Source organism: Podarcis liolepis, assembly GCF_965112155.1.
Source record: "Podarcis liolepis genome assembly, chromosome: 9".
NCBI lineage: Eukaryota > Metazoa > Chordata > Lepidosauria > Squamata > Lacertidae > Podarcis > Podarcis liolepis.
The window spans coordinates 57781851-57796807 of NC_139564.1; the positions used below are offsets into that span (position 1 = coordinate 57781851).

A 14957-nucleotide genomic window follows, 5' to 3' on the forward strand; every position below is an offset into this window, starting at 1 on the left:
TCACCGGTTAGAAATGAGGTTATTTTAAAGCTGAACTAGAATGGCCTAGATGCATCTCATTGGTGTTGGACAAAGTGTGTTGACAGCATGCATTAAATTAATGACAAAGGCCTCTGCTTTAAGACGACATGTGTTCTAGCTTTTAAATGTAAAGCTTAATTTGAAGTCCCAAAGTGGTTATTCTTTTTTTCCCTTTTTTTAAATCACTCCCAGAATGCAAGAAAGAACCATTAAAGGTTTTTAGTGATGTTTGGAGAGGTCTGCTTCCAGAGGAAAATTGGCTCCTTTTCCTTGGATGCTGGACTGAGTTTTAATTGAATTTTGATGAGATGATGGATGTTGTACTTTATTCCAAGTCTATATGCTAAATTAACAAGACTGTCTGCTTAGTTTTCCCTTTTGAAAGCAGACCAGGATGAGTTGCCACTAATTCTCTCGTTCAAAATATGATTAGCTACGTGAACCAAAATCTTAGTCAAAAGTTGAAAGTCATTTTTGAAAGAAAAAAAATTCTCTCAAGCCAAGGTTAATTCTTAGGATAGGGCATAGCTCCTCTTGAAGCACACAATGAAATGGGAATAATCCAGTCCCACTAAATTAAATAGAACTTTCTCTGGGTAAACATGGGTACATTTTCTTTTTGATGAAACAAGCGTGAGATCCTTCAAAGCTATAATCAAAAGTAAATTGTCAAGCAGATACATTTCAAATTTTTAAATGAGAGGTAACTACTTCCACAGATACCCATTTAGACGTAGGAAAGGCTCCAACTAAGATGAATGTCTCGGATGGCCACAACAAAACAAAACATGGTGGTGCCAATTAATGGAAACATTTCCTGTACCGCAGCTGATCAGAAAGCATGCAAATTGTTTTGGTATCCCATGTGTTAATAGATGCTCAAGTTATGATTGTCCAAACTTGGGGAAGTGCTCTGGCTCCTGCAATCAGAGACTTGGGACATGACAGTAATAAAGGAAATTACAGTCCTCTACCGGAGGAAAGAAATCGGATGACTAGAACCTTTCAAAATAACTGTGGACACGGTTTAAAACAGATAGAATTGTTATTATGGACATATTAAGTTGTTGGCATCTGTTGTCTTGAGAGTCAGTGGAGGGCACTTCCAAGGGCAAGGCTAAACTACTGGAGAATCACAGCGCCTGCTGTGGCTGCAGAAATCAGTGACTCTTAACTGCTGCCTCCCATGTTTTTGCTGTGTTAGCAGCACCAAAGTGACCTCTCTGGGGGTCCCAGGCTGCCCAGATGACAAGACTTGCCTTTTGGCCTCGCTGATGTGTTCCAAAGGAAAGCAGAGCAAGATGTTTGGCACCAGCCTGGCTGCAGGAGTTGTTAGGATGAGGCGTAAAAGGTTTCCTTAGGGCCCCACTCCTGATTTGTGTAGGGCTTCCTCCTTAGCCCTTTCTTCTCCTGAAGATACCCACAAGGCAGCAGAGGTTTAGGATCGGTTTTCCATCTCCTAGATGGGCTCCCTTCCCAGGTTGACGAGCCCCATCTGCCCCTTGCTTCCTTCTACAGCACATGCAGAAACCACCTTCTTGACCATTGGATCCACTGTTGGTCTCGTCCGCTCAATCTGCCAGAGACTTTCCTCACTTGCAGGGGAAGTGAGGGTTTGAGACCCATTGGTAACCCTTACCTGGTTTATGTGGGATGTGATCCACGAGAGGCAGTCAAGTACAACATTCCTTGAAATGCTATAGAAGACATGCAAGGGAATGTTTGGTCCAGTCAGTCAAAAATTCCTGTTCCTCCTGGCTGGAGCATCCTTCCTTTGGCATGTGATAGAAAGTGGGTATGACCTAAGCTGTCCAGGTAACAGAAAGACGAGTCACACAGCAACCTCTCTCTCTTTTTTTTTACTTCCTTCTTTGTTTGACCAGCTTTCAGCTAGGACTGCTCTGCTAGCTCTCAGCTAGCAGAAGCACTGGGATTATTCCCCCATATGGGGTAACTAAGCCTGCCTTCAGGAATCCAACTGTGAACTGATGTAAGTAAACTTCTTTTATTGACTTTGAATAAGATTGTGACGTCTTTATTCTTTTAAGAGGGATTCAAGGGAACTTACCAGGAACATACAATTCAATCTGAAGACAGACTGAATTGTATAATAGTGAGCGGCTCACTCGAGCCTGCAACCAGCTACAGTGGTGCCCCGCAAGACGAATGCCTCGCAAGACGGAAAACCCGCTAGACGAAAGGGTTTCCCGTTTTTGAGCTGCTTCGCAAGACGAATTTCCCTATGGGCTTGCTTCGCAAGACGAAAACGTCTTGTGAGTGTTCCAATTTTTTTCCGCTCCCCCCTTTTTCTAAGCCGCTAAGCTGCTAAGCCTTTAATAGCCGCTAATCTGCTAAACCGCTAATAGCGTTGCTTCGCAAGACGAAAAAACCGCTAGACGAAGAGACTCGCGGAACGGATTATTTTCGTCTTGCAAGGCACCACTGTATCTGCTGTGCATGTAAAAAGGGGAATGTAACTCTGCTAAGTAAAGGAACTTGCTAGCACAAGTTAGGAAGGATATTAATAAACAATATATCCTCTCCTGCCACCCTGAACATTCCCACAGTTTAGCCGGCCAGTTGGAAGCCATTCACCTGTTGCGTGCTAACAGCTTCTAGGAGCCACAGGTGAAAGCTGAGTGCAGGGTGAGGGCCTTCTGGCAGTTCCCTCACTCTGAGAAGTGAGGTTACAGGGAACCAGGCAGAGGGCCTTCTTGGTAGTGGCGCCTGCCTGTGGAACACCCTTCCATCAGATGTTAAGCAAATAACTAGCTGACTTTTAGAAGGCATCTGAAGGCAGCCCTGTTTAGGGAAGTTTTCAATGTTTGAAGTTTTATTCTGTTTTAAATGTTTTGTTGAAAGCCGCCCAGAGTGGCTGGGGAAACCCAGCCAGATAGGCAGGGTAGAAATAAAAAAATATTGTTATCATTACACAAAGGTAGATAAACTACCCCAGAAGGAGCATGGCATGTTCCCCTACCAGAGGCAGGCGAGGAGAGGGGAGATTGTTTCCACTGACAAGCAGAAATAGTTGTATTGACAGAATGATCTTAGCACAACACTGTATTCCACACTAGGTAAGCACTGATTGGAGAGTTCTGCACCAAATCACATGAAATTAGGACACATCTGAGCATCTGCATTGACTTCTCCACTAGGTAGCCACTGGTGTGTGTCCAAACAGGCCATATACTTCCATTCCACTTGATGAAAGTGCAGATGAGCTCCATTGAGCTAACATGACAGCCATTCCTGTGATGTTTGCATTGCGATAGCACATTCTGCTATGCAAGCCATCACAACAACACACAGCACTGAGGGACGTGCCTGCCAAGTTTGGTTTTTTCAACTGCTAAATTAGGCTAGTTTCCTGTATTATTTTATGCAGCGTTTTATGGATTGGGCTTTATTGACATTAGGATTCCTCTGTAATTGTTCCTCCTATGTTTTTGAATTGTTATTGCTGCTCATTTGACATGTTGTGATTGGATTTGAAAGCAACCCTGTGGAAAAACCCTGTGGTGGTGATGTCAGGTGAAGTGTTAATGTTCCAAAGCTTGCTTGTTTCATATATGCGCAATGAAGAACTGCAATAGAGATGTCTGTGGCTGGCTTTGTAGTATTATCTGGTTGCTTTAGCTGGGGAGCATTGTAACTAGTTCAAAGCTTGGAGTCTGAATTAGTTTGAAACTCAAAGTTCACATTAGTTCAATAATAATAATAATAATAATAATAATGATGATGATGATGATGATGATGATGATGATGGTTTCCCCAGCCACTCTGGGCGGCTTTCAGCAGAACATTAAAAACAGAATAAAACATCACATATTAAAAACTTCCCTAAACCGGGCTGCCTTCAGATGTCTTCTAAAAGTCGGATAGTTGTTTATTTCCTTGACATTTGATGGGAGGGTGTTCCATAGGGTGGGCGCCACTACTGAGAAGGCCCTTTGCCTGGTTCCCTGTAACCTCACTTCTTGCAGGAAAGGAACCGCCAGAAGGCCCTTGGAGATGGACCTCAGTACAAAGCTCTAAGTTTGAATACTTCAAAGCTCGAAGCTCAAATTAATTCAAAGTTTGCATTAGTTCAAAGCTCAAAGTTCAAATCAGTTCAAAGTTCAAATCAGTTCAAAGTTCAAAGAAGTTCGAAATTTGTAAAGGGGCGGCACAAAATGTGGGGTTCATGGCACAAAACTAGCACAAAAAATTGGCATCAGTTTGGGGGGAATCTGGAATTTTGGGGTCACACATTAATGAAGCTGCCTAGAGGTGTCAACTTAGTTGAAACATTTCCCCTCTTTGGAGTTGTTCTCTTTTGGTTAGGAAAAAAAAGACTATAGCGTTGCTTCTGAGCCTCTGGCATTCTTTGCTGCATGGCGTTATTCCAGTTCATTGAATTAATGTTTCAAACATACAAGTCCTAGTATTTCAAAGGGAGAAATAAATATGTAATAAAAATAGGAATTGCAATGGAAAGAGATGCTGCTTCACTTTTAAGCCTAGAAGCTGCCTATTGAACATAATCTCAAAATCAAGATGAACCCCATACGACACATATACCACCCAACATCTTCATCACACAATACACGCAGAACTTAGCAGCACAGATACAATGACTATTTCTCATGTTAAAAAACTAAAATACACGGTGGTTAGCTAATTACTATGGGGATAAATTTAGAGCCCTTTATTATAGGCTCAAGCAAGACCCTGCCAACAGACTTTTCTTTTCAGTTCTGATCAGTTTTTTAATCAATGTATCCCAGCAACAAACATCCAGTTTTACTAGTCTGTGAATAAAGTGAGTAGGGTTTTGTTTGGATAAGAAACTCCTATGCAAATACACCTAAGGTAAAATGAATATAAAAAATGCCCCCCTAAACTGAAAATATGTAAATAATTCCAAATATATAAACTACACTTGGAACCTTAAAATCTGAAAAAGTATGGAACACATAATTACTCTCTGCAAAACTTGAGACTATGGTTTAGGGGGATATATCTATTATCCTGGATTGCTAATAAAGATTTTCAACTTAACAAGTTAAGTTGTTAAGTGTGGCATCCAGTTTTCCTCTCCGAGATCTTTGGCCTTGTTGAGCACCAAAAGCACAAGAAATAAACTAAACAACATAATGGCAACTATTTTAAAAGATTAACAACTAAACCGTATATCCTTTTAATGTGTGTATTGATTTTGTTGTTCCACATTCTCTTGCCGCATCTGGAATCACATGCAGATTATCTCTTAATAGCGAATTCTACACCTTATGTATTTATCACTACTGAATATTTGGTGTTGTAGCTGAAATCCGTTAAAAATAACGCACGTTCCAAATTGTTTTGAAGTGGAGAGTGCGATGCACAAGCCAAGTTCCTTGCATCTCTAATCCAAAGGGATGTTTTTGGTCACCAGAAACACACATTCTGAGCAGCTTTTCTTCACCAAGACATTTAGCAATATTCTATGTTGAAAGCGGTATTAAAAATCGCTTGTCTCCTGCAAAGTGCTCTGGTATTCCAGCATAATCAACTCTGTTCATGGTTGACTGTCCTGCACTGGAACTATTGGTGACATTTAATTTTTTTTATCTTTCTTTCAAGAGGAAAATGTCTCCAAGCGGAAGTGCAACAAAGCCTTTTAAAGCATTGGCATGCAATTGCGTGTTGAGAAAGCAGAACATCAGCTCGAGCTGTGAGGATAACTGTTAGAGGGAAACATCACAGCCGAAGTTTGGGGTATTCAGTCAAACAAAAAATGAAGCATATTTTTTTTTCAAAAAAAACATACAAAGCATTTTCAGCAAGATCCCAATCTGGGATGTTTTGGAGCACTTTCCAAGGAGGCCTTTTAATATTTATTTTGTAAGGTAATCTGGTTTTGTAAATGCTGACTGCTAGGAAGTGGGCAAAAAAAAAGGATATTTCTTACGATCGTGACTGCCAGGTAACTCTTGAATTTAAGACTAACACAGTTATGAATTCCTGTTCAATGTGATTAGCTTAATGAATTCCAAGAGAGTTGAAGTAGCCAAACGGGATGATCAGGTCTAGCCTGTATAACAAAGTGTATATTTGAGATTTGTTTTCTATAATACCTCTACCATGCACATTACGTAAGTTATCCACAAACACTGATTTCTTCTCGCCAGTTAAATACCTTTTGGTGTAAGGAATAATATCTTACTTCTTTCTTAATGCCCATCATCTCCTCCCATTCACACAACACATACACCTTACACTGGACTCCAGAATACTTTTGTATTGGTGTGAAAGCCTGAATTGCCCTTATTTGAAAAGAAGAAGAAAATCTCTGGCAATTCACATTCACTCAGTAACTTATCGTTTATCGACTTTTTGATGACTGTGTGCATGGCCTCCGCTAAAAGTACTGCTTTGGGGTGGGGTCAGATGACATGAAAAGCTCTGACTGGGGTATTTGATCTGTCATGCTGAAATCACAGAGAGATTATTATGCATCAGTCAACCCACTTTAATTCTCTGGTTGTTAGGACTGCAGTGTTGTGGAGGAATTAAACTGCACCTCTCTCTAAAAGATTTCAGAGGAAAATAATGGATGGATTGTTTTGAAATCTGTTTCTGACCTAAGCTGATGTGCTATCCAACAAGGAACTTTCTGACATGCTAGAAAAGCAACTATCTCAAGGAGATATTCACAGAATGAATGGCAGCACTTCCACAAGGTACAATGCAGTGAAGTGCTATACTTGAAGACCGTATTGTGATGGGTTCAAAACCTGATCGCCACCCTAGAAACTGGGTCACAGCACTTCCTGGTTCCTACGACATTGTCCACAGAGGAAATTCTCAACACTGGGGGGTTGATTTATTTCCCGCCCAGATCCTGCCCACACTCTAGTGCCTATCAGTGACCATTTATCACGACAATCTTGTTTTTAAAAACACACTTCAGGAAGAAAGTAAATTAGACCGAGAGATGTAGAGGGCCTGTATTCGGTTTTCGTTTTTATTATCAACAATCAGTTAATGGTACACTCTTGGAAAACTATATGCACATGTAGAAATATTTCCCCTTTTAAATAGAAGCATTCATTTTAACCACATATAAATAAATCTGAAAATCCTGAAACATAATTTATGATGGTTAATGCTCACAAACATATCCCAACACAAAAGGAAAAATAACAATAATAAAAAAGAGACAACATGCAATTGATAACCAAAGCTGATACCATTGCATGAAGCCGACCTCTCTAAACGCAAAGAAATGTAACCAGTGAGAACCTCATTTCTCCATAAAGACACACCATAAAGACTACAAGGAGAGAAAACATTATTTATACGTCTAACTAGAGTAGACAAGTTTGTATCAATATTAACACTATACAATTGAGTCACAGAACACAGTTTTAGAAAGACACAGAAAAAGATGGTAAAGCATACCTGTCGACATAACTAATACCTAGGTTCTTGTGCCTTGTAAAAGAAACATTTTTAAAACCCTAAGAAGAGATGCCTAAAAACTGCATGGACAATGTAATCGTAATCTTCAGAATGAATTCCAATCCATTTGCCGGAAAGGGCTGTTAAGACCCCTGGGGCTATTTTGGACAGAGAGTTGGTTCACCTTCTGTAAACTTCTCCCTGCACATTGAAACACACAATTACGGTAGGTTTGCAGCAACTGCGGTGGGGAAAGGGCAGGGCCGTAAATGAAAAATCTAATCAGTGCTAGTAATGATCACAATAAGAGGGTTGGCTATGCTGAATGGTCAGGGCCGGTTCACGTTGTCACTCGGCAGGGCTGGAAACGGAGTTGGTTGCTTCTCACACGTCTCAGTGGATTACTGTGTGTGGCTGAGGGCTGGCAGCTGAACTCTGATACGACTTTTGATCACCCTCGCAGGAGGAGACGGGTTGGGTCCTCTGGCTGCACCTTCACAAATGCAAGTCATCACCGATGCTGCAGTTACAAAGCGGTACCCGGGCACAACCATTTGGCACACCGCCCTAAACCACCTTAACGTAGCTTGAACCATACATACATACATACATACCCTCTGACAACTGCCACATCAAATTAGGTCACCTTGTTTAAGAGGAACGCTAAACAAAAGTAGCTTTCCCTGAGGCAAGCTGCGGTTTCCACGAGGGCTGGTGTTTTGCGGTGCAAAAATATTTCTGGGAAGCCTTCAGAAATGCGCTCCATACCTAGAAAACACAGACTGATCTACCGAGACGGCAATCTGTAAAGTTTAAGGCTTAAACATGCTTATTAAGGGAGTAAGCCCGATTAAAGAGTGTGGAATTTGGTTCAGAATAAAACATAACCAGATTGCACTGATTCTGTAACTATGTCCCCGCCGCCTCCGGTGTAACATAACATTTAACTGTAATTTTTAGACCCTCCGTGTCAATTATATTCTAGGGAAGCTGCGAAAGCAGGAAGGGGTGTGCGTCCTACTAGCCTAACCGATACATTCAGAAGCTGTGCTCTAGTTACAGTACAAACCACTTGCACAGCAACCCCTTGGTTTCAGTACGTTTACAAATTTAGACCTCTCAACTCTGTACATGTTCTCTGGGCCTCGTCAGCTCAGCCCACGAAAAGGAGTGAGTGAGTGGGGCGGCAGGGGGGCTCCGATTTAGCCCTGGGGGAGGGGGAGACCGCGTGGCTCTTAACGCGCGCACCTTGGAGGCGACGGCTGTGCCAAATCACCAAATGGAGCGCTCACGATGCGCAAAGGCGGACGCGCGGTTTTGCAACGGGTGTGCAGCCACGCTGAAAGCGCCTCAGCCTCAAGGAAAAACCCGGCTAAGAGAGGGGGGTTTGGCGGGGTGGGGGTGGGAGGATTACATTGCAGTAGCAGCAGCAACACCGACAAAACGACACTGGCAGCTTGTGGACAGTTTTCTCCCGGAGAGGGACTGCGCAAGGAGGAGAGGGCGGTGGCGCGGCTCCTGCTGCAGCAGAGCGATGCGCACTACGGGGCGCGCTCGCTTGTTCGTAGCCCGGGCAAGGGCGCTTGCAAGTCCGCGCCGTCGGGGCCGCTCCGACGTGAGCGAGGAGGGCAGGAGTGGAGGCCTGGCGAGTCCCTTCCCTGCAGAGGGCGCCGCCTCCTCGCTCTCGGCCATTGGGGAAGCGCCCGTCGAGGGAGGCCCGGCCTCGGCGACGCAGCCCCGGCCGGCCGGCCCCGCGCTCAAAACATACTGCTCTTCACCAAGGTGCCTTTGGTGCCGTTGGGTCTCTGCAGCGACGAGAGCACGCTGGCGAAGGGCCCGCCTAAGGAATCCGGGATGGAGGTGATCGGCCCCGGCCCGGGGGCCCAGCCCTGCCCGGGCCCCGCCGCCGCCGCCGACAAGCCGCCAGGCCCCGACGGCGCGCCTTTGCCGGCCTCCTGCCCGGGCCCGCCGGCTCCGGGTCCGCCGGGGCCTCCCGTGGGGCTGGGCCCGCCGCCGCCGCAGCTGGGCGCCGGGTTGGGGTTGGGGCCGGGCCCGCCGGTGCTGTCCGGGTCGGTGCTTTTGGCCTCTTTGCTCTCATCGTCCCGCGACGCGTCGGACTTCTTTCCAGACGAGCCGTTCTTGGCTGCGGCCGCCGCTGCCGCCGCGGCGCGCTCCTGCTTGCGGAACTTCGCCCGTCGGTTCTGGAACCAGACCTGGCCAGAAGGAAAGAAGGAAGGAAGGAGCGAGGAGGGAAAAGAGATAGAGAGGTTCAGAGGGGGGCGGGCGGCGAGCGAGGGGGGCAGGCGTTCTATTCCCACGTGCACGGGATATGCGAGTCAAGCCAAGGCAACTTCGAGTCACCGATTCTGTGTTTGTGACCATTATGCGAGACCATCCCCCTTTCCTCTCTCTCTCTCTCTCTCTCTCTCTCTCTCTCTCTTTCTGTCTCTCCCAAGCGCGCCTTGAAAGCCACTTTGCGGTAGTGGATTTAAAATAGCTGGTCCAGAACTCAGCGGTCACTACTTAAATCATAGAATTGTAGAAGGGGACATGAGGCGATCTGTCCAATCCGTTATCTTTTGCCCAACGTGGGGCTCAAACCGACTGAGCTATCCCAGCTTGAGCCAAAGAAAACAATCAATAAACATGTGGAAAGATCTATCCTTGTAGGTCTTAACTGGCAACTATTTTTAGTACGTGAAAATACCCACTGCTAACTATCCTTAGTGTAAATAAAAAAAATCCTTCCAGTAGCACCTTAAAGGTCAACTAAGTTAGTTCTTGGTATGAGCTTTCGTGTGCATGCACACTTCTTCAGATACGTGTGTTAGTGTTATCCTTAGTGTGTTAGTGTTCCTTAGGAAGGGATTCAAAAGGCCCATTTCCCAAGTCAATGCCAACCGACGGGCAATGAGCGTAGACAAGCCCATCTGTGAGCATTACAAATTCCCATTCCTGTGAGAAATCAGGGGTAGCAGCAATAGTAAGATTAATAACATGTTACAGATGACCAGCTTATTCCATGGTTATATTTGCTTTCTGGCAGGATGCGACTGGGTAAATTGGCTTTAGACACCCAGTGTCTAAAAGATGGTAGATTGCAAATTCTTCCACTTACGGTTTAGAAAAGGATGGCATGTGCCCTAGTTGAATGGACGGACTCTGGATAGCTATTGGCCATGCCAAGCTAAAAGAGAACTTTCATCTCAGAACATTCATATCATTTCAGCAGAGGACTCTTATCTTTTAATAGGTCCAGACAATGAACTGCTGTAATTTACTCCCTATTGTGTGGGCAGTGTGGATAGGAAAAGTCCTTCACTGCAGAAGCTGGTTGTTACTATAAAGTAACATGCATTCTTGTTCCTCTGCTGAGGAATAATGTAGCCTGTCTGTGAGTTCTGCTGGCCATCAGCTCGGCCACGGTGCGTAAATAAAAAGAACAGGCGACCACTGGTAGGGTCTAGCATGGCAACTCTTAAGATGCTTCCAGGTGTGCTAGCATGGAACCAGACCATTGGCCACGCACATCTGGCATGTTGGCCAATTGCTAGTTGTTGTTATTATTATTTTTTGAATTTATATACCGCTCTATACCTGGGGGTCTCAGGGCAGTTTACAGAATAAAATCCAGAAAACCCCCATAAAATATCTAATAAAAACAAAAACAACACCAAAGCAGAGCAGCCACATTCCCTTTCAGCTCCAATACCAATGGCTCTCCTCTGTTCGGATTTATTGCTGTTTGGCACCATCACCCTAACATTCTTCTGCCCATGCTTAAAGCCTTCGTGCCACAATCTGTTGTGGCATGCTTTGACCTGGCTTGCTTTGCAAATTAACTGCTCCCCTATGGCATGCTTTGTGGTATATCAGAGTGGTTTGCAGACTTGTTTTCTCAGAAATCTCAATTTTGTTCCGTTGGGCAGTTGGATAGGATTGTAGTCTTAATGACTTGTGCTGTTATTTCGTGGCACATACTAAACCAGTCTTTTGCACTCTTGAGATGCTCAGAAGTAGTGAAAGGATGGAGTATTTAAAGGAAAGGTGAGGATCCTCTGGCCCTCCAGATTTTGCTAGATATAAACTAACATCATCCCTGGCCATTGCCAACATCTGGAGAGCCAGAGGTTCTCCACCCCTGATTTAGGGTGTGTCTTAATTTAAGACACATCAGTGTATGCCAAATATAATTATTTCGGGTCAGTGACTCCAAGGTAAAGGTGTTTATATATACCTAGATTGCAGATCAGGTGAGATCTTAGTGTAAAGCTCTCCCTACTTTGAGAATTCAGATCTCCAGTTTGCTAAGTTAGAAATGGTTCTCACAGAAATAGAGAGCATTGCCAACAAGATCTTGAAAAAAATAATAATCAAAATTATAGAAGGGATGCAAATATCTAATACTCAGAATGGTATGGTCCTCGCCACATGTTGCCCTGTTCAGCTATCCAGATGATAATGTGTCCTCTACCAAAATCAGGAACTGACAAGAACAGAAATGTACAGAAATGGGTGGCCTCTAGCAAGTGAGCCAAGCTGTAGGGAATACATATCCTAGCCACTGGGCTCTCCAAGGAAATTGCTGCCCTTAGGAGTCTTAGTCATTACCATGAGGAACGTGAGACAGATTTGGGATGCAAAGCTGAATGCCTCCTGCTGCTGATGGAGGAATGACTCAAGATAAACGAGGTTAAAAAAATAAAAGGCAGAGGCCCGGAATGATAAACATAAAAAACCCTGCATCCATTTTCATATTTTTTCCAAAGGGAAGTATGTAAATGTGCAAAAGCAACAGACTTCCCACCCTGGGACTCTCTGTCGCTGGTCACCTCCCGTCCAACAAAATTTTGAAAGCTGCGCGTTGCTACCCGCGATGCTTTGCTCCGGATGAAGCGGCCTAGGCGGCTGCTGCAATCCGGATCGAAAGGAGCTCCTTCACCAACCTGAACTCTGGCTTCGGTGAGGTCGATTTTGAGGGCCAGTTCCTCCCGGGTGTAGATATCTGGGTAGTGAGTCTCCGCGAACACCCTCTCCAGTTCCTTCAGCTGCGCGCTGGTGAAGGTAGTTCTGATCCGCCTCTGCTTCCTCTTCTCGTTCAAGCCCCCGTGGTCGGTGAAGAGCTTGTAGGGGACTAAAGAGGGAAAGGGGAGCGGGGTGGGAGGAAAAGAAACACAGGCCAGTCGATAACGTGCTGCGATTCCCCGCAATAAGCCGTTGGAACGCGAGGACAGCCGTCCGCGGGAGCCGGATTCGAATGGTTTCACTGCGCTTGCGGCGGTCGGAGCGTGACCCGCGAAACCGTCTACACCGCCATGCTAACAACCCGCATAACCAGGGAGCTTACTCGCGAGCAGACACGGAGAAGAAACGCATTCGTGTCCCTTCCGTTTTCTGAGACGGTTAAGGTTTCTAATCCAGAAAAGGGAGAGGGGTGTATTTCGATAACGAAATGGATAAGAAAGGAGAATGATACGGTCTGTTTGCAGATGGATTCTCCAAAACACGATTTATTTTTTTCACTTTCGATATAGGTTATTAAAAAAAAAAAAACCATTCACCTCCCTTCCCTTCCCCTCCACCCCACCCCACCGCATCTGTTTATTGCGGTTGGATCAAAAGTATACCACCCTTAGCGACGATTTTCAAAAAATGAAATTGCGGGGGAGGGGAGAGCGATGACAATTTATGCTAAATTAAGATGGGGGTGGGGGTGGTTCGTTGGAATGACAGGCAAATCTTGTAGTTGCGGGGCCCCCCCCATCTCCTCCTTCAATGTCGCAAAGAGAGATGACGAATGGAGAGATTGGCAGGGCGATCTCGCTAGATGCGGGTGTGAGCGTTCAGACAAGACGGCCAAGGCTGCCTTTCTCTCAAAATGCTACTGCTACATGCCTGCTTGGTTTAGTACAAAAAATGGTCCAAAAATAATAATGATCCACGACCAGCACCAGAGATGCTGTTTCCATGGAATTCGATAGCAAAATCGACCCGTTGCGTTGACCGGAATAGAGCAACACCGACAGGTGCCATCCTAAATATGTTGACTGGGAAGTCCGATTGAGCTCAATGGGACGTGCTCCCAAGTAAGTGTCGCCTCCCCCTCCCAGACACCTCCAGAACTGTCCCTGAATTTTTTGCACCTCCTCCCTTACTCGAAGACTTTTGCCCAGGCGGGATTTCGTTGTTCCTAGGGGGGGAGCTGCTAAAAAAGGAAAGAAATGAACGAAAGAAAAAGAAAAATACTAGCAGCGAGACAGTGCCCGCTTATCTCTTCATGGCTTGTTTACTGCTGTTGCCCGTGGTGGATGCGGTTTCTTAAAAGAGGGAAAGGGAAGTGAAGGAAAGGGGAAAAGGCGATGAAGATGAAGATGATGAAGAAGACAGTGTCAGTAATGAGCTTTCCTCGCGGCTTATTTAATTATTTCCCCCAGCTTTTCCGTCTCCCTCGCAAAGTAAATAAATTATGCCGATCATTTTGGCAGCTTAAGATAATTTTGTTGGCGGTTTCGGGTGTGACTTCGGATAGTGTAACGGTGTAAGTGAATTACACCCCCCTCTCCCCCCCCAACACACAAACCCAACCCAACCCAACCCCCTCCTCTCTCCTCTCCTCTCTCTCCTTCCCTGCAATCGCTCCTAACGTGATAAATTCTTTCATTTGTGTAAGCAAATTTCGTTGGGTAAATACTAAACACATTGCCATTTTCCAAATGCAATCAAAGCGAGGCTTCCCTCTCCTATTTTTCCCCTCCCTCTCTTTTCTCCTCGGTCGGGCTTTGGCTTGGCTCTTCCCCCTTCCTCGTCTCTTGCCCTCTCTCTCTCTCTCCCTGCTTGCCTTTCCCCTTCTCTCTCTCTCCAGTCTCCAGCCAGGGGCGCAGGGTCCTTACCTGCCGCGTATGGGCTGCTCTGGTGGTCCCTAAGGGTGCCCAGGCTGCAGGATCCGGGGGTGAGGGACGGGCACCCGGAGGTGGCCCCGAAAGTGGTCCTGATGGGGTTATACTGGAAGCCACTCGCCTGGCTGCACGAGCTGAAGTCCGCGTAAGCCGAAGCCAAGCTGGACGTGTCCATCCCAGCCATGCACGACTCGTAGGCGGAGGAATTGAGGTAAGAATATTCCATTTTATACATTGAAAAGGCTCGGGGATGGCCCAGCCAACGGGTTTGGGGGCTGGAGGGTGGGGAGAGAGAAAAGATGGGGCTCCTGGTCAAGGTGGGGTGGGGGGTGGGGGTGGGGGCGAGGTGGATGAGGGGGGAGAGAAGAAGAGCCAAGGCAAGGGGAGAGAGCGAGATGCGCACAGCTCGGCTCTTGCTTCCAGAGTGGCCTCCTTGCTACCAGCCGTGCCGAGTTTTATGAAAAAACGGCTCCTATGAGCTGCCTTGCCTGAGGTCTCTAGAGCATATAGTCCTCATCATAAACTTGGCTGTTTCCACTTGGACAATAGCAAAGCGGTTGGTCTGATCGCGGGCGCTTTTTACATGACAATAACTCATCAGTCTATTGGGCT

General features: G+C 45.7%; 1 protein-coding gene across 1 annotated transcript; it reads right to left on the reverse strand.

The window, feature by feature from the left end:
* Positions 1 to 7051: 7051 nt before the first annotated feature.
* On the reverse strand, positions 7052 to 14591 carry PHOX2B (paired like homeobox 2B). Its single transcript, XM_083459412.1, has 3 exons — positions 14340 to 14591; positions 12396 to 12583; positions 7052 to 9662 (listed from the first exon to the last, which is right to left on the reverse strand). The coding sequence occupies exons 1-3, from the start codon at positions 14578 to 14580 to the stop codon at positions 9207 to 9209; spliced, it is 885 nt and encodes a 294-aa protein (XP_083315538.1). The 5' UTR covers positions 14581 to 14591; the 3' UTR covers positions 7052 to 9206.
* Between the last annotated feature and the right edge of the window lie 366 nt (positions 14592 to 14957).

Bases quoted from the DNA above. Each gene is read 5' to 3' on its own strand.
- PHOX2B (XM_083459412.1), bottom strand. From the start codon at position 14,580: ATGTATAAAATGGAATATTCTTACCTCAATTCCTCCGCCTACGAGTCG. The intron at 12,584-14,339 runs GTAAGGACCCTG...TTCCCTCTTTAG, and splicing joins GAGCAGCCCATACGCGGCAG to TCCCCTACAAGCTCTTCACC. The intron at 9,663-12,395 runs GTTGGTGAAGGA...CCTTCTGGCCAG, and splicing joins TCACCGAAGCCAGAGTTCAG to GTCTGGTTCCAGAACCGACG.